The following is a 19405-nucleotide window of genomic DNA, read 5'->3' as shown; positions in this document are numbered from 1 at the left end:
AGCCTGAAAGGGAGCATATTAAATTCATACAGCTCGACATGGGTGGTGAAGGCTGACCTTTCCTTGGTAGATTCATCTAGCGGTACCTGCCAGTACCCCTTGGTTAAGTCCAAGGTAGAGATGAACTGGGCCCGTCCCGGTTTCTCTAATAGTTCATCTGTGCATGGCATTGGATAGTTGTCTGGGCGAGTTACAGCATTTAGCTTATGGTAGTCCACGCAAAAACGTATCTCCCCATCTGGTTTGGGAACTAGAACCACTGGAGATGCCCATGCACTGCCAGAGGGGCGGATTACACCCATCTGTAACATATCCTGGATCTCCCGGTCTATAGCAGTTTTAGCTTGAGGAGACACCAGGTAAGATTGGACCCTAATTGGGTGAGCATTACCTGTGGCAATGGAGTGGTATGCCCGTTCAGTCAGTCCTGGGGTGGCTGAGAACGTTGGCGCGTAGCTAGTGCACAGCTCCTTGATTTGCTGTTGCTGCATACGCCCAAGGGTCATGGAGAGGTTCACCTCTTCCACACCACCAGCACTTTTCCCTTCGTAGTAGACACCTTCAGGCCACTCAGAGTCATCTCCTCCCTGGGCTGTAAACTGACAAATTTTTAATTCTCTGGAATAAAAGGGCTTTAGAGAATTAATATGGTACACCTTAGGCTTTCGGTTGGAGGTGGGGAATGCTATGAGATAATTAACAGCTCCCAGGTGCTCTTGGACCGTGACGGGCCCTTCCCATGATGCTTCCATTTTATGGGCCTGGAGCACCTTTAAGACCATGACTTGGTTCCCTACTTTGAATGAACACTCTCTGGCATGTTTATCATACCAGGCTTTTTGCTCTTTTTGAGCATCTTTTAGGTTTTCTTTAGCAAGGGCTAAAGAGGTTCGGAGGGTGTTTTGTAGGTTGGTTACAAAGTCAATAATAATAGTTCCCGGAGAAGGTGTAAGCCCCTCCCATTGCTGCTTCACCAACTGTAATGGCCCCTTAACCATGCGGCCATATACAAGTTCAAATGGTGAAAACCCTAAACGGGGATGTGGTACAGCTCTATAGGCAAAGAGCAACTGCTGCAACACTAGGTCCCAATCATTGGAGTGCTCATTTACAAATTTACGTATCATGGCCCCCAAAGTCCCATTAAATTTCTCCACCAGGCCATTTGCTTGATGATGGTAAGGGGTGGCAACCAAGTGATTCACCCCATGAGCTTCCCAAAGGCTTTCCATAGTTCCTGCCAAGAAATTAGTTCCTGCATCTGTAAGGATGTTGGAGGGCCAACCTACCCTGGCAAAAATGTCCGTTAGTGCCTGGCACACACTTTTAGCCCTCGTGTTGCTTAGAGCTACTGCTTCTGGCCATGGGGTGGCAAAATCCATGAAAGTCAGTATGTACTGCTTTTGTCTGGGTGTCTTTTTCAGAAAAGGACCCAGAATATCCACAGCTACTCGCTGAAATGGAACCTCAATGATGGGGAGTGGCTGGAAAGGGGCTTTGACCTGGTCGTGGGGTTTTCCCACTCTTTGGCATACGTCACAAGATCGGACATAGGCAGAAACATCCTTGCCCGTTCCCTCCCAGTGGAATGACCTCCCCAAATGATATTTGATTCTGTTCACCCCAGCATGGCCACTAGGATGATCATGGGCTAAGCTCAAGAGCTTGACCCGGTACTTAGTTGGAACTACCAACTGTCTCTGAGGATGCCAGTCTTCCTGGTGCCCACCAGAAAGAGTTTCCTTGTATAAAAGTCCTCTTTCTACAACAAACTGGGATCGATTAGAAGAGCTGAGAGGCGGTGGGTTGCTCCCTGCCTCCATCCAAGCTCTCTGGAGGCTTTCAACTGCTTCCTGTTCAGCCTGGAACTGTTCCCTTGATGCTGGAGACATCAGTTCCTCACTGGATTGTGGACCTGGGCTTGGTCCCTCTGGAAGTGATGTAAGGGATGGGGCTGTTTCCGTTGATGCTGAACCGCTCTCCGCTGGTGCACTATAGGGTATTTCAGGCTCTGGCTGAGCCTCTTGTGTAGCGTCATCTGCTGCTGCTGCCAGTGCAGGCTCGGTGGTGCCCTCTGGTGTTGGAGCTGTAGACGGGGTTTCAAGCGCTGGACTCAGTGCTGGCAATGGTTCTGGTGCTGGTTGCTTCTCCAGTTTCGGTTCGGGGATTGGCTTTGGCTGGGTCTCTGGGACTGGATCCACTACGGCCGTTGCAGTCGTTGGCAGGGGATCCGGTTCCACCACCTCCTTCTGGGTCTCTGGTAACACAGATGGGGGCCTGGTGGAAGGCTCAGGAACAGGGATAGGTGTGGAAGCTTGCTTAGTCTGGCTGCGGGTGACCATTCCCACCCTCTTGGCCAGCTTTACCTGGTTGGCCAAGTCTTCCCCCAGCAGCATGGGAATGGGATGATCATCATAGACTGCAAAAGTCGACATTCCTGACCAGCCCTTGCACTGGACAGGCAACTTGGCTGTAGGCGAATCGAAAGAGTTGAACTTGAAGGGTTGAATCGTTACTTGGGCCTCTGGGTTGATTAAGTGGGGGTCCACTAAGGATTGATGGATAGCTGACACCTGTGCTCCCGTGTCCCTCCACGCTGTAACCTTCTTCCCTCCCACACTCACAGTTTCCCTTCGCTCTAAGGGTATCTGGGAGGCATCTGGGCCTGAGGACCTTTGGTGTGACCCCAGTGCAATGAGCTGTAATCTGTTGGGTCACTGGGGTGAGGTGGGTTGCTGGAGAATGGTGTGGTGGGACGATAAAGTGTCTGGATTTTCCTTGGGATGTAGGTGGGGCCTTGGGTTGCCCCCGGTGATAGGCTTTTGTTTCTGGTTGCCCCTTCTGATATTTGCCCCAACTGCGACTAGTTTTTTTCTTTTCTGCCACCTCCACCCATTTGGCTCCAATCTCCCCTGCCTCGATTACAGTTTTGGGCTTCCCATCTAGGATGTATCTTTCTATTTCCTCAGAAACACCCTCTAAGAACTGCTCTGTTTGCATTAGGAAGGGCAACTCTTCTGGAGATCTAACACTTGCTCCTTATATCCAGGCATCCCAATGTTTCACAATGTGGTACGCATGTCGGGTAAATAACACATCTGGTTTCCACCTGAGGGCTCTGAACTGCCGATGGGAATGCTTGGGTGTTAGCCCCATTCTGACTCTCGCCTGGATTTTTAACTGTTCATGTGTTCCTTAGGCATTTCAGCCACCACCTCCGCTAAGGGTCCACTGAGCTGCGGCCTCAGCTCTACCATGTATTGGTCTGTAGAGATGCTGTACCCAAGGCAGGCCCTTTCGAAGTTTTCTAAGAAGGCCTCGGTATCATCGCCTGCCTTGTAGGTGGGGAACTTTCTGGGATGGGAAGCGGTACCTGGAGAAGGATTTCTATTCTGCTGAGCTTTTGCCTTCTCCATCTCCAGTGCATGCTTCCTCTCTTTTTCTTTCTCCTCCATAGCTCTCTTGTGGGAAGCTTCCTCTGCCTCCACCCTGGCTTTTTCTACCTCCATCTCCAAGCACCTTAAGGCCATCTGTCTATCATGCTCTTTTTGTTTCTCTTCAGCTTCGAATCTGGCCAGCTCTAGTTTATTAGCTGCTTCACTGGTAGTCATTTTCCTGCTTTCTTGTGCTTAACTCTAGCTATACCCAAGAGTTAGGAAAGAAAAAAAAAACTTGTGAATTTCCCTGCAGGAGGTTAACTACCCTGCCTTTAGGTAGAGAAAACTCCAGCTCAAAAAGAAAAAACCCTTTGTAAAAAAACTAACACCTCTGTCTCCAGGCAAATAGACAGAAAACCCTCTAGCTGCTCTCAGCTTAAAAAAAACCTCTTCAGGTCTGTGCTTTTGGTTCAAAATGATCCCACCACTCTGTCACTATGTCAGGGTTCCTTCCCCACTCTGAACTCTAGGGTACAGATGTGGGGACCTGCATGAAAGACCCCCTAAGCTTATTCTTACCAGCTTAGGTTAAAAACTTCCCCAAAGTACAAATTTGCCTTGTCCTTGAACAGCATACTGCCACCACCAAGCATTTTAAACAAAGAACAGGGAAAGAGACCACTTGGAGACATCTTCCCCCAAAATATCCCCCCAAGCCCTACACCCCCTTTCCTGGGGAAGGCTTGATAAGAATCCTCACCAATTTGTAGAGGTGAACACAGACCCAAACCCTTGGATCTTAAGAACAAGGAAAAAGCAATCTGGTTCTTAAAAGAAGAATTTTAATTAAAGAAAAGGTAAAAGAATCACCTCTGTAAAATCAGGATGGAAAATACTTTACAGGGTATTCAGATTCAAAACATAGAGGATCCCCCTCTGGGCAAAACCTTCAAGTTACAGAAAACAGGAATAAACCTCCCTCTTAACACAGGGAAAATTCACATAAAACAAAAGATAAACTAATCCGCCTTGCCTGGCTTACCTATACTGGTTGCAATATTGGAGACTTGGATTAGGGTGGGTTGGAGAAGATGGATTTCTGTCTGGCCTCTCTCAGTCCCAAGAGAGAAAAAACACTTAAACAAAGAGCACAAACAAAAGCCTTCCCCTCTGCCCCCAGATTTGAAAGTATCTTGTTCCCTTATTGGTCCTTTGGGTCAGGTGCCAGCCAGGTTAGCTGAGCTTCTTAACCCTTTACAGGTAACAGGATGTTGCCTCGGGCCAGGAGGGATTTTATAGCACGGTGTACAGAAAGGTGGTTACCCTTCCCTTTATGTTTATGACAGCATGTATACATGAACACATACACACACACACCTATGTATGTGTGCACACATACACAGACATGCATGTACACACACACATATTCAGACACACAAACCGACACACACGTACACACACAGATTTACACACACATAGCAATAATAAAGGTTTCAGTGAGCGGTTACTGCTCAGACCCAGCTCCCCACCTGATATCACAACTGGCACATACTATGTCAATGGCTTGGCTGTGACTGTATTTAGTAATGGTCCTTGGGAAACTGAGGCAAAAGGGTTGGAAAAGGACCTGAAAAGAAAGTGCAGGTGGGGTGGAGCGAAGGCCTAGAACCTGGCTTGTGTAAATCAGTCACTCTCTTGATGTCAATGGAGCTACACTCACTGACCCCAGCAGCCAGATCCAGCACCATTCAAGTCACTGCATTGACTTCAGTGGAAGCAGGATCGGGCCCTCTCAGAGGATCTGGCCCAGAGTCTATAGGAGACTCTTAAATGGCTCATAGATCTTGTGTTGCATGGGGACAAATGGCACCCACTAGGCCCAGTTCACCACTGCCCCTCCCACAGTCGCACCAGGGCACAGGGGTGTGAAACGCTAGCAGACCAGCAGGGTGATGTCCTGGGGTGCGTGACTATGCTGGCACAGGCTGGCATGAATTGTGCCCACCCTGGGAGTGTTGCAGTGTGGAGCCTGGCCCAGGCTTCGCTTGGCACCATTCCACAGTCACAGGCTAGCTCCTGAATGAGGCCTGGACATTGTCGCCTCTGAGCAGGGGAGTCACTAGATAGAGCAGCGGGAGAGAGATTTATTCTTGCCTGAGGGGAAATCTCAGAGCCCCCTGGAAGCAGTGCCCGGGCAGGCTAGTCCTGTGTGTGCTCTGAGCTCCTGTCCCCACCATGCAAATCTGATGGCCGCTCTCGAATGAATTGCGTTCAACTTGCCCCTCATTCCCTGAGACAGGGAAGTGGCAGAAGAACCCCAGCCCCCCAGACAGCATACTGCCCCCATATCCTTTCCAGGGCCCAACCCCACCCTGCTTTCCACTCCCACTGCCCCCTCCCCCAGCATGGGAGTTACAGCATCCTTAGCATAGCCCTCAGGCCAGCCCTGCAGGATGCCCTGGCAGCAGCTCTTACTGCCCGCATGCCAAGCGCTGTGTGGGAGTCGGTCCAGGCTGGATGTCAGGCTGCTGGCGATCGCTACCCATGTGCCAGCAGTTTGGACAAGGCTGGTTGGCCCTCGCACTGTTCCACGTGCCTTCGCTGGCATCACTCCTGCTCTTACACCTAGGAGAAGGCAGGCAGACCCTGACTTCTGCATAACCCCTCCCACTAAGGTACTGCTGCTTGCTGCGGGGAGAGCAGGGCCGAGAGCAGCTGAGCTTCCTTGTCAGCTCCTCCACCTCACTCTGCCTGGCTTCCTGGCTCCCTCTCCCTCACACACAGCAAACCTGGCTACTCTGTGGCTTTTAAATCATTGTAACGCTGTGTAAAATTGGGCTGAGCATTATCCCTGTCCAACCCCTGCAAGTGACCCCAAGCCTCTGATCCGGGCTCTGGATCCAGATTAGCCCATGATCTAGCAGCACTCAGAGCCACCATGGGTGTGGTTGGTTAAAGGGATGGGAGACAGCCACATCTTTGTACCCAGTAAAGGGCAGAGGGAGTTCTGTGCAGCTCCTGGTATGACAGAGTCCCTGATCTCAGGAGCAGGAAGTGGGTGTGCCCAGCACAACGGGGCCCTGATTTTGATGTGCCACCAGCATACAAATAACAGTGAAACCAGAAAAAATCTGTGAATTACTTGAGAAAGGATGGGATCTAGGGAACACCCAAGCTGCAGTCAGTTCCAGCGATCCCAGGGGTCAGCATATTCAGAGACTCTGAGGGTGAAGGCTGGGTTGATACCTGAGTTGATAAACCAAGAGACCCAAAACTTATGACAAGGAAAAGTAGAATGTCATTGGGCACAGACTCTTAAGGTTCTGTGTTACTACTTCATGATGCAAATGATGTGTATGACCTGCCCTGGCTGAGTCCAGGTCTTTGTCCCCCCTCTAAAGACTAGTCAGTCTGTGAGATTAAAAGCCTACCATGGCAGCCAGCTAGAGAAGCTGCTCCTTTAGCTCAAGCAGAGAGAACTCATCCTGAAGGGATGTTTACACTGCAGGTGGGAGTGTGCCTCCCAGCTTGAGTAGACAGACATGCAGTAGTGCTAAAAATAGCTCCCCAGGCGTGGCAGCGTGGGCTAGCAGCCCAAGATTGGGCCCAGGGGGTTGGAGGGGCTTGAACTCAGGCGACTCGCCCAGGCTGCTACAACATCCACACTGCTATTTTCGGGATGCTAGTGCAGGCGGAGCTAGCATGTCTGTCTACTGAGGCTGGGAGGCTCACGTCCAGCGGCAGTGGAGACAGGCCCAAAGAACCAAGGCCCTAGGAGAGGGCTGTTATAGGAAACGCTATTGAAGTGCTAGGGCAAGCTGTGACTGCTGCTTTGGTGGGAAAACGATCCCTCTCCCCATGAACATGCCCAAATTTCAAACCTTTCTAATCTCTCTCACGTTGCAGCCCTCTACATGTCACTGGGGGCAGCAGTTCTCTAGGGTGCGTCACATCGCAGGGGATATTCTGGGGCAGCACCACGTACCAGCATGGTGCAGTGGGAACAGGAGCAGGGGCTTCAGTAACTTCCACTGCCTCTGAGAGTCAGACATTTCCCTACGCAGGCACCTGAGACTGGCTCAGATCAACTTCCCTGCAGCAGTGCCCCCCTTGCCCTTAAAAATCTGGGATGAATCAGAGCATGAGCCAGCCCTGGCTTCTCTCTCTTCAGGGAGATCCCTGCCCAGAAATATTCTCTCTTCCCTTGTGGTGGTAGGATTTGTGTTAAACACCCGCCCCTCAGACACACAGTCTCTCCCTTCCCTCCCCCTAAAGCACAGATAATTACCCAGGTACTCACACTTTACTCAGGCCAACTCCATGTGGTTGGGGGGGGTGGGAATTTGTCACAGGGAGCAGGGACCATGCAGTGCCCACAGGACCTAAGGTTTGGTTCTGTTCTGTTGTCCCCATCACCCGAGTGCTGAGATCCCATTGAGAGCTGAAGTAGTTTGGCCCATGCCTTGTACTGAAATGTCACTAGATCAAGGCGGATGATGTGGCTTGAGTCTGGAGTTAGAGCCCCCACCCTGGGCAGGAGAACTGGCAGGATTTCAGGCTCTGCTGAGAATCCAATAGGTGGGCCTTTCCTCTCGCCATAGGGCTCGGGGACGCTGTACTGCAGGAGGAGAGGCAGTGCCCCCGTGGTGTGTTTTGCAAGAGCAGGGGGGTTAACACTAGTGTCCTGATTAAATCCCAAGCTAGGTAATTACATTCTCCTCACCTAAATCCCTCCGGCAGCTCCAACTGCACACGGCATTCTGCTTTACCTCCTCCCTAAGCCCTTGTATAGTGTTGCTGTGATCTGTTAAGGAAACACTGTACTCCGCCCCAGAGGTGGGTGCATCTCAGTGGCTACCAGCTCATTAATTAAGTGCTTTTGGATGAAAAGTGCATGGGTACCAGAAATTCAAACCAGCCAAGTGACAGCCGGATAGCTGGGCAGTGGGCTGACCCGAAGGCAGCCTCTGCAATTCTTTGCTGATGGTTGTGGTCAGGGAAATACATTCCCCCAGATGCTCCTATCAGCCAGTGGACAGAGCTCAGCTGCACGATGTCTTTGCCAGTGATGGTCCAGAGATTCCTCACCCGATTCCTGCGCACTTTCAGGCCCCACAAATATCCCGTTTTGCTATTAACCCAGAGCGTCCCTTGCTAGCATCTGTGCTAGCTCCTGCCTAGTTCATTCCTGCTGCCGCAGCGCTGGTTACCCCCCGCGTGCTCACTGGGGTAGTTATCTATTACTTAGCAAACTTCTCAGCAGTGGGAGGGACTTGGGGCGCTGACGGAGGCGGGGTTGTGTTGGAGTACACAGAAGCGTGTTTAGCTAGGACAGGTAATGTGGTGCCCTAACACACTGGGCACTCTTGGCAGGTTACACTGGGCGTGGTTGGTGGGAATTCACTTTTGAAGTGATGTTAACAACTTGGAGCTTTTAAAATTCTATAACGCTTGGAACATGAGACGAAAGAAAGAAAGAAAGAAAGAAAGAAAGAAAGAATGATTCTCTTTCTTTCTTTCTATCTCCTGATCTGGGGACTGTAACAGGTTCTGTCCCCTCCCAAGCTCCCTTAGCAAAATATGCCAATGGCAGGATAATGGTGGAACACCCCAATATGCGAATGGCAGGAAAATATTTCCTGCAGTGCAGCCCCAACAAAAGGCAGAGCTGAGATGTTGGGGAAATACCTTATTCATGCATCTGTTTCGGGCTTTGCTTCCTGCAGCGGGTTTGCCATGCGACACTGCTTTACAAACCACAGTGGGAACTTCCATCTGCCGGTGGCTCGGCCAGTCTGAAGTAGGAGTGGAAGAATTTCCAAGCCACCAACTTTCACCTCCTGGCAAGCATTTATGGGATTGTTGGTAGAAGCAGGAGCCCCATGCAGTGCACAGCTGGGAACAGCTACTCCCTGCTCCTGTGGCTCCAGAGGTCCATCGCTCCAGCCTCGGCTGGCTAAGCACCGCAACCCTCCCGCAATTCACCCTGCCCGCCGCTGACCAGATTCTAATGCTAACTTGCCCCTGTGTCCCGAGGGCTCCGCAGCTGTTGGTGACTAGCGGTTTCTCACCACCGGCCTGAAGCTGGGGGAGTGGTTTGGGAGGAATAATTAAATGGTAGGGTCGCACCGGTCCTTTCTGCTCACAAACAGCCCCAGGCTTTCCGGCGCGGGTCATCGCTTGAGCTTAGCAGCTAAATGGTTCCGAGACGCAGCCCCACTTTGGGCCTTGCGCCAGAGCCCTTCGCCGAGAGCATCTGTTATTCCGAAAGCCAGGGGTCCGCTTTGGAGATGCAACTCACCCGGCACATGCCGCTCCCCCCGGTGGGGCGAGGGGCAGGGCTCCCAGTCCGGAATCAGAACTTCAGCTTTCCCGGCAGGTCCCTTGGAGAGGGGAGCCGAGCTCTAAGGTGAACGGGCTGAGCTGGGCCTGCCCATCTCCGCAGAGGGGCAGTCTCCCGTGCCCAGCGTCCCCAGGGGACAAGCGGGGCTCGGGGCTCAACCCCCGGCTGCTTCCCTACTGAAGACCGGTGGGATGTGCTAGCAGGGAGCCCGGTACTATCCAAGCTGGCTTCTCCGCTCTGGCCGTCTCCGGTGTCTGTGCACAAGGGGCAGGCCCCCGCCGAGCCCAAGGTGTAGGCAGTGCCCGCCTGCCCTTGCCGGGGCCCCGGAGAGCCCGCTGCCCACTCACCCTGTCTAGCGGCGCAGCCCCTGCTCCTGCAGCTGCCTCCGCCGGGCTGGGTCCCGTCGCTGGCGGCTTGAGAGGGGTGGGACCGGCCGCAGCCCGCCCCGGGGAGGTCCCAGCTCGCTGCGGTCGCTCCCTTTGCCCCGCTCGGGGCCCCGGTTGTCCCGCCCGTCTGGCAGGCGCAGGCCGGGCACGGGGCCGGTCCCGCCCGCGGGGAGCCGCGAAGACGCAGCCTTACCTGCCGCCAGCGCCGAGCGAGTCCCCGACGGTGCCGCCGTCAGCGAGCCAGCGCCGTGCGCTCCGCCCGACCCGCGGGTTCAGCACCAGGGCTCTGGCCAGCTCCTCCCTCCCCGCCGGCCTCAGGGCTTCCCCGACGCGCCCGGCCCAGCCTGCCCCGCCCGGCCCGAGCGGTCCAGGAGCAGAGCCCGCCAGGCTGGGCTGCTCCTTCTCGGCCAGGTGCAGGACCACGCTCGCCTCGGGCAGCTCCGCGGCTCTGCTCCAGGCGCCGGGGCCGCGGCCGTTTTGAAAGCTTCCCCGGGTGCAATTTCTGCACCACTGCGCCGCCGGGGCGACTCCTCCCCTTTCCGAGGGGCCGGCCGTAACCTGGGGCTGGCTCCTCCTGGCGGGCAGGCCGGCCCCTCCGAGCGCTCCTCGCAGCCGCGCCCGGGCACAGCGCGGCCGCGCTCCGGTGACTTTCCAAGGCGGGGCGTTGCGCCGTGTGAGGCAGAATGCGCCGGCTTAGTACAGCACCGGGCACCCGGCGCCTGGCCCCGGCCTGGGGCTCCTAGCAGCTACCAGCATCCTCAGAGCAGGCTAGGGACCATCTTCACAAGCCCCGAAGTGCCACTGATGTTCCCACTGACTCCAGCTCCTAAATGCCTGAGTCACTTTTGAAAATGGGCCCTAGGCTCCTAAGTCACTTCCACGCTTTTAAAAATTGCATTGGAGGGCCTATAATCACAATTACCTTCTAGCTAATCTGTTGATTTATCTATCTACAGCATGTGCCATATTAACACAGCTCTCTATTGTTATTCTTATTCTTATGAATAATAACAACAATAATATTATATATAACCAATAATTATTATTAATACGATAATTAATCATAATAGTAGCCCACATTCTCCTCTCCCCCCACCCCTCCCAATCCAAGAGTAATTTTCAATTTGCTAATTCTTCCCAGGTGGAAGCCAAAGAGCAGTTCTCAAACGACTTTAGATTTTGTTTAAGAACAAAGTAGGATCAAAGAATTGCATGAGTTTGGTTTTAAATGCCCATGAAAATAGCAGATTAAAAACAAATGGAACATTCCCCCGTGTTGTTAGAAATCCAAATTCAGCTGTGTTGGGGCTGAGCATGGAGAGGTGGAAAATGAAGTTGACTAGAAACTGATCACAGACAAAATGAAACTGCCTGGCAGATAATGTGTGGCTGCTCTAGGGTTAAGGCAATGGGCAGGGGCTCCGGACACCTTGGTTCAATCCCTGGCTTTGATACAGACTCCCCATGGGACCTTGGGGGAGTAACATGGACACTCTGTGACTCAGTTCCCATCTGTAAAAGCACGTAAATAATTCATAGATTTTAGGGCCAGAAAGGACCATCCAGTCAGAGCTCCTGCATAGCACAGTGAATGCACCCAAGGACTCCTGGATCGACTTCTGGTTGAGCCAGAATAGATCATATGGAAAGAGACAACCACTCTTGACTGAAAGACTCCAAGTGATGGACAATCCACCTGTCCCTTGGTCTGTTCCAGTAGCTAATTAAACCCATCCTCTGTCTATCTTGCCTATTTAGAGTGTAAGCTCTTTGTGGCAGAGATCACTTAATACAGCATCGGCAACTCGAAAATCTTGAATCAGGTCTAAAATAAGCATGAGGTTAGTTTTAAAAGAATAATAAAAATAGGGTTCTTTTTATTTGCCTTCTGTTTTTTGAATCTGTTGCTCATGATCCAGTCACATTTCCAGAGTTTTTCCTCAACAATAAGGGCAAGAAACTTTCTTCTTATTCAATGAAAGTTGAGATTCTCATGTGATCACTGGACTCCTGGAGCTGGGACTTTAGGAAAAGCACCAAATATCGTGCAACTTGCAACAGAATCAGAAGAGTTGGTAACACTGCTCTTGCACTGTGTCTGTGCAGCGCCCAGCACAACGGGGCCCTGATCTCAGTCGGGGTCTGTGCAGCGCCCGGCACAACAGGGCCCTGATCTCAGTCGGGGTCTGTGCAGCGCCCGGCACAACAGGGCCCTGATCTCAGTCGGGGTCTGTGCAGCGCCCGGCACAACGGGGCCCTGATCTCAGTCGGGGTCTGTGCAGCGCCCGGCACAACGGGGCCCTGATCTCAGTCGGGGTCTGTGCAGCGCCCGGCACAACGGGGCCCTGATCTCAGTCGGGGTCTGTGCAGCACCCGGCACAACGGGGCCCTGATCTCAGTCGGGGTCTGTGCAGCGCCCGGCACAACGGGGCCCTGATCTCAGTCGGGGTCTGTGCAGCGCTCGGCACAACGGGGCCCTGATCTCAGTCGGGGTCTGTGCAGCGCTCGGCACAACGGGGCCCTGATCTCAGTCGGGGTCTGTGCAGCGCTCGGCACAACGGGGCCCTGATCTCAGTCGGGGTCTGTGCAGCGCCCGGCACAACGGGGCCCTGATCCAAATTCAGTTGGATGTCAAGTGTTCTCAACCTTTCTGCACTTCCCTGTGAATGGTGGGTCCCAGCCTTTCTCTCAGCCAGGCCTGCATCCCCGCATCCTCCAGGTCAGTGTCAGTGAGGGCCCTGGGAGGAGGGTGATGTGAATGATGCACAGCCACCACTGTTAACACTCGATGCCATGTCTGGCTGTTTGGTGTCCTTGGCTTGGGCACACAGTACACTTGTTTGGGAGATTCCCTGCCTATGCCAACACTGAGGACACTTCACATTAATTTAAGGCATGCACACTCATTTCCTTGGGAGCTTGGGATTACAGGGAATACTAATTAATTCATTAGTGGATTGATGCCTTAGGTCCCACCTCTAGGCTTGGATGCTCAGGATGTGCAGGGAACAGATTGCAGCCAATAAATCTGCCTGTTGCCACACTCCCCCCAGCTCTGTATCGAATATCACCCTCTCCCTTCCTGGCAGATGGTTCCAACAGGTTTGGACTCCTGCCTCTATTCGGAAATATACAAAGGGGGAGAGCGGCCGACCAATGAGATGAATCTGGTAGCAGGAGTGGTACATGCAAATGTCCCTGCTTTTCTGGACAGCCCCGGCCCCTGAAACGTCTGAGTCTCAGAGAATGAGCAGCAGTCTGCCTGGCCTCCTCTGGGCTGAGTCTGTGCGAGTGACCCCAGTGAACTAACGGGGGAGATCATGGCCCATTGTCTGCCGACAGACTCCCTTTCATTGCAGAGCCAGAGGAGCCCACGTGCCACAGACTAATCCTATTGTGAGGAGACTTTACATCTGTTCGAGTTAAGAGGGACTTGCCCCCTGGGAGCTTTCTCTCAAGATGTTCACCTTTTCGCTCAGATTGCTAGCTCCTCCTTGCTCCCCCCTTCTGAATAATCCTGGGGGGGCTGACCTTCCCTTCAGGACAGTCACACACCAGAGATCTTTGAAACAGAGGCCTCAGCATGGAGTGTGACACAGAGGGAGATTGCCCCAGCTTGGTTCCATCGAGTGTAATAGACACACTCCAGCAAGCCTTTGGTAGGGCTCGGCATGTCCTAGTGCTGCCTCCACCCTCCAGAGTAGAGAATCAGATCCACATGCAAACCTCTCCGAAGTTTGTTATAGGGCCAGAGTTGGTACCTGGACACGGATTTCCCCATAGCTCAGGGGAGTTCAGTTTTGGGGCTCAGTTATCTCCAAAGGGAAGTCTGGACCTTGCTGTGGGGACAATGTGAGGGCAAGGTCCTGGGCCAGTTTTTACTCAAGGGAAGTTTTTCAAAGTAGGGGCTGGGACTTGGCAACCCTTGATATCTACACATCAAAAACAGACCCACAGTAGGGAGTCTAAAGAAAAGGAGCACTTTTGGCACCTTAGAGACTAACCAATTTATTTGAGCATAAGCTTTCGTGAGCTAGAGCTCACTTCATTGGATGCATACCGTGGAAAATACAGAAGATGTTTTTATACACACAGACCATGAAAAAATGGGTGTTTATCACTACAAAAGGTTTTCTCTCCCCCCCAACCCACTCTCCTGCTGGTAATAGCTTATCTAAAGTGATCACTCTCCTTACAATGTGTATGATAATCAAGGTGGGCCATTTCCAGCACAAATCCAGGTTGGGAGTCTCTGAGCCTGGGTCAACCGACTTGGGCTTGTGCTCTGGGGCTGAAATTTGACATTCAGGCTCAGGCTGGAGGCTGAACTCTGAGACCCTCCCCCCTCTCTGGGTTTCACAGCCTGGGCTCCAGCCCTGAACACCTACATGGCTATTTTTAGCCCAACAGCACAAGCCCCGCACAGAAACCCGAGTCAGTTGACCTGGGCTCTCAGATTTGCGGCAGTGGGTCCTTTTTTGCTGTGTAGACGTACGATAATGGGACAACACAGATGAGGTGAAGGAGTGTCTGGGAAAGTAAAGGAAACACGGAACAATTTCAAAAATGCCTCAGGCCCAGATTTTGAAAGCAATTTAGGCCTTGCTGAGTTCAGCATTGCAATTTAGGAGCCTAGATCTCATTTTCAAAGTGGGGGTTGGGTGCTCCTAAATGGCTACGGTCCAGGATCCACAAAGGGACCATGGTGCCTAAGGCCAGTTTTAGGCTTCACTGCAACTGCCTAACCCCACAGGTGCCTAAACTCACTCAGTGCCTACGTCATCAGGGGAAAAGTTCCCTAGGCACCTATATTTCTGGGCAGCCCCAGGGAGTTCCACAAACCAGAGGAAAATAGGCAGAATTGTACCTATATCACCCATGGGCCCTGATCCAGCAGGTGTGGTCAGAAGCTACCTACTGGATAAGGCCCCATCCAAAATCCAGCCAGAGGAGGAGGAGGTGGGTGCCCACCTTATAAGGGTTAAGACATGACTTGATTACAGTCTATAAATATCTACATAAGGGACACATATTTGATAATGGGCTCGTCAATCTAGCAGAGAAATGTATAACCTGATCCAATGGCTGGAAGCTGAAGCTCGACAAATTCAGGCTGGAAATAAGGCATACATTTTTAACAGTGAGAGTAATTAACAACTGGGCAGAAAATTAACTTAGAGGCAGAAAAGCTTTGAACGGAGGTCTCCCCTCTCTTGGGAGAGGGCCCTTACGTCTGGGATACTCTGATGTGGGGCTCCTTCAATCTCTCCTGTCCAAGCTGTTCCACTGTGGATAAATAATGAAAGTCACGGGGCCAAGGAGAGGGGGCGTATGCTAGCCAGGCAGTCAGGCTACACTCCTGCCAGTTGGGAGACTTGGGATCCTGACTCCAAGGGTTAATCACTTATACAAAGTGGAACACCCTCAGCAGGAGAGACTGAGGGAGCCCCAATCAGAATATTGCCTACCCCAGTGGCTAGAGCACTTAGCTGAGATAGATCCCTCTCAAATCTCTGCCAGAGCCCGGGGTCTTGTACCTGGGCCTCCCACATCCCGCGCTAGCGTGTTAACCACTGGGCTAAAACCAGCCAAAAAGCACCTCCTCATGTGGCTGTTTTGTGTGGAGCAAGGCACGTGTCTTGCTCAGAGAAAGCTTAGGGGCTTAAGCCACTGGCCTCTGGAAGAGGGTTTCCTGGTTGTGAATGGCTAGCTGAGACAGCCCTGATTTAAATGTCTAGGTCTGTGGGGGCTGGAGCTTAGGACACACCCCTCCTTCAGCATCTCCCATGGGCTGGCTTAGGCGACTCCTTGCCAGGTGTGCTGACTTTGGGGGGTGGCATTCTGAGGTACCCTTTTCTTCCCAATCGTTGCACAGCAACCTGGGGACCTAACTCAGCTCTGTGGGTCCCATTGTTGTTCTGTGATTTTCCAGGTGTCTAAAAGTTAGAGCTGCAGCGCTAAGCATCCCAGTGCCTGAGTGCCTTTTTGTGTCTGGGCCTAAATCCCATCTGAAAATGAGACTTAGGCCAGGTCTACACTAAAAAGTTACAGTGACCCAGCTGTGTGAGAAATCCACCCCACTGAGCAACGGAGTGAAGCCGACCTAGCCCCCGGCATAGGCAGCACTATGTCTCTGGAAGAATATTCTCCTGTCAGCCTAGCTGCTGCCTCGCAGGGAGGTGGATGAGAGATGGGAGAACCCCTGCTGTCGGCACAGGTAATGTCTATGGGGAAGCACGGTGGCCTTAGGCTACTACCTCGGTCAAGCTGAGTGTCAGCAATTCGCAAAGAGCTTTAAAACTACGGGTCCCAGTGACAAAGGGCCCTAAGGTCCATTTCAAAAGTGACTCAAGCACTCAAGAGCCTAAATTTCTTTGAAAGTAAATGGGACTCAGGCTCCGAAGTGACACTGCTGCTTTTGAGAATGTTTTCCTCGGCTGCTGCATCAGCTGCACCCTAGGGATCCAGGGAGCTGCCGGAGGGCTGAGGACAACAGTGCTGACTGGAGCAGAGCATATTTTTCTGTAGATATTGGTTCAAACCCTGCAGCGGCTGCATCTGTGGCCCATTGGTATTCGCTTTCCACAGGTGTTCAGGCTCTTGTACTGTTCTGGTTGGGAGCCTGGGGGCAGTGGTGGGTTAGCCACTGGGTCAACGGGGGGCTCTGGAAAAATGGGTGCCCCCAGACCCTGACTTGCTCTGCCCACCCGGCATTCCTGCCGGGGAGTGGGGTCAGGGCATGGGGGCTTGTTCCGCTCTGCCCGCCCACCTGGTGTTCCTGCCAGGTAATGGGGGAAGCCCCCATGCCCCAACCCCAATCTCCAGCAGGAGTGCTGGGCGGAGTGGGGAGGGGAACTGCAGGTGGGAGGAGTGGGAGGAGGGGTCCCCACTTGTTCTGTCCCAGGGTCCCACAAAACCGTAATCCACCTCTGCCTGGAGGAAGGCGCAGTTTAAGATCAATTATTGGCTGAAAACAAATTTCAGTTGTATTCTGCCACTGAATTGCAGAGCACGTGTTATTAGCATTTCTATTACAGTGGAGCCTGGAGGCTCCGAGTGAGATCAGGCCACTGTGGTGCCAGGCATTACTGAGCTCATGGCACCATCACGCTGGGCGCTGTACAGACCCCACTCAGGCCAGGCCCCATTGTGCTGGGTGCTGCACACACACAGAGTGAGAGACAGTTCCTGCCCCACATTCTAAATAGACAAGACAGATTGAGAAGGGGAAACAGAAGCCAGCTATTTACCCACAGTCACGCAGCAGGTCAATGCAGAATCAGGACCAGAGCGCAGGTACCTGGACTCCCGAGCCAGAGCTGCACATGCTGCCCCTCTCAATCGTGTCTGCCTGGTTGTCTAGTTTCATTGTTATCAGCTGCAGCCACATGAAGCCCTATCAGCATGGGGAGCCATTCCAGCAAGTTTGTTCCAAAGGCGGTGGAGAACAAGGGCAGTTTATTTTGCAGCCTCTTTTCTAGGCATGGTTAGTGCCTGAGGGTCTGGAGAGCTGGGTTTGAATCCTGACTGTGCTGTTGATTCATTGTGATGTTGGGTGAGGCAATTACCCTTCTGTGACTCAGTTTCCCTCTCTCTACCAATATACACCACTACTGGAGATGGCCCTCAGCAAAAAGATGATAATATTTACTGATTGTTATTCTGCTCTCCTCCATCCGCCATCTGTTTTTGCCTGTGGTGGTTGTCAGCTCTTCATGACATGGGCTGGATTTTATTCCCTGGGTGTGAGCTGCCCAGCACACTAGGGTGCTGTAGAAAAACAATTACAAATAATGGCCAATTTAATCTACATGTTTAGCAAGCCCCACAACCAGAATCAGTGCAGTATCTCTGGGTATATCTACTGGCCTGTGGCTGCCAACTCGGGCTCGTGGGGCTTGGGCTTAGGGGCCGTTTCATTGCTGTGTACTTCCGGGCACGGGCTGAAGCCTGGGCTCTATGAATCTGTGGGATCGGAGGGTCCCAGAGCTCTGACTCCAGCCCAAACCCAAAAGTTTACACAAGAAACAGCCCCATAGCCAGCGAGCCTGAGTCGGCTGGCACAGGCCAGCCACAAGTTTTTCTTTCCTGTGTAGACATAGCCTTGGACTCCTGCTTTCTGTATTACTTCACTCTCCTTTCTGGCTTCTCCTGGCTCTCCCAGTGTTTGCCAGTGCACATCTCTTGGCTCACTGGCGCTAGAACACACTGCACATCTCTTGGCTCACTGGCGCTAGAACACTGCACATCTCTTGGCTCACTGGCGCTAGAACACACTGCACATCTCTTGGCTCACTGGCGCTAGAACACACTGCACATCTCTTGGCTCACTGGCGCTAGAACACACTGCACATCTCTTGGCTCACTGGCGCTAGAACACACTGCACATCTCTTGGCTCACTGGCGCTAGAACACTGCACATCTCTTGGCTCACTGGCGCTAGAACACACTGCACATCTCTTGGCTCACTGGCGCTAGAACACTGCACATCTCTTGGCTCACTGGCGCTAGAACACACTGCACATCTCTTGGCTCACTGGCGCTAGAACACACTGCACATCTCTTGGCTCACTGGCGCTAGAACACTGCACATCTCTTGGCTCACTGGCGCTAGAACACACTGCACATCTCTTGGCTCACTGGCGCTAGAACACACTGCACATCTCTTGGCTAGAACACACATGGAAAGATAGTGCCTCTATTTGTCTAGGCAAGAGCAGCAAGATTTTCTCTGAAAAAAGCATACACTGAGCCCACCTGCATGCTCATCCCCACACAAACGACAGGGGTAACAGAGTTAAGTGGTTAGAGCATTGCAAGCCTGGTTTCCTGGGTTTTATTCCCAACAGTCTGCAGGACATCAGGCAAGTCGCTCTCCCCTCTCTGTGCCTTGGAACAGTAATTCTGATCTACCTCGCAGAGATGGTCTGGAGCGTAAGGCATTATGTTTTGCCAAGCACTTTTGGAACCCACAGACAAAGAATGCTGGGTGAGTGCAAAGAACATTAATACTGAGCACTTATGGCCCTCATCTCCACCTACAGGGGGAAACTGAGGCGTGAAGAGGGGACAGGACTGGCTGCAGGACACAGAGGGAGTCCTTGGCAGAGCTGGAAATAGAACCCAGTGTCGTGGCTCTCTGTCTCACCCTGCCCACCGGACACACTGTTGCAGGCTGATTGTCCATGTATACACACTTGCGCAGTGCTGCATGCTTCTGCACAGACTCTACTCGGGGCGTGGGGTGGGGGTTACATCGTCCACCCCCAGCTTTCGTGCCAGGCCCCTGGAATCTTGCT

General features: G+C 52.6%; 1 protein-coding gene across 3 annotated transcripts in view; it reads right to left on the bottom strand.

The window, feature by feature from the left end:
• Positions 1-10574, bottom strand: part of NEUROD4 (neuronal differentiation 4) — a 30498-nt gene extending 19924 nt beyond the window's left edge. Inside the window, exon 1 of one of the 3 annotated variants that reach the window (XM_084610269.1) lies at positions 10300-10574. Coding sequence is in view for 1 of the 3 variants with exons in the window: in XM_084610268.1 (XP_084466394.1) it covers positions 9066-9152 (87 nt within the window). In the remaining 2 variants the exon portion in view is untranslated. Of the gene's footprint in view, positions 1-6519; positions 6604-9065; positions 9195-10299 lie in introns of those variants that run through there. The other 2 variants (XM_084610268.1, XM_084610270.1) reach the window with 2 other exon arrangements.
• Between the last annotated feature and the right edge of the window lie 8831 nt (positions 10575-19405).

Source organism: Lepidochelys olivacea (genome assembly GCF_965140295.1).
Source record: "Lepidochelys olivacea isolate rLepOli2 genome assembly, chromosome: 20".
NCBI classification, from domain to species: domain Eukaryota; kingdom Metazoa; phylum Chordata; order Testudines; family Cheloniidae; genus Lepidochelys; species Lepidochelys olivacea.
Note: the sequence above shows the minus strand (reverse complement) of the source record. Positions and strands in the feature narration are given on the sequence as shown.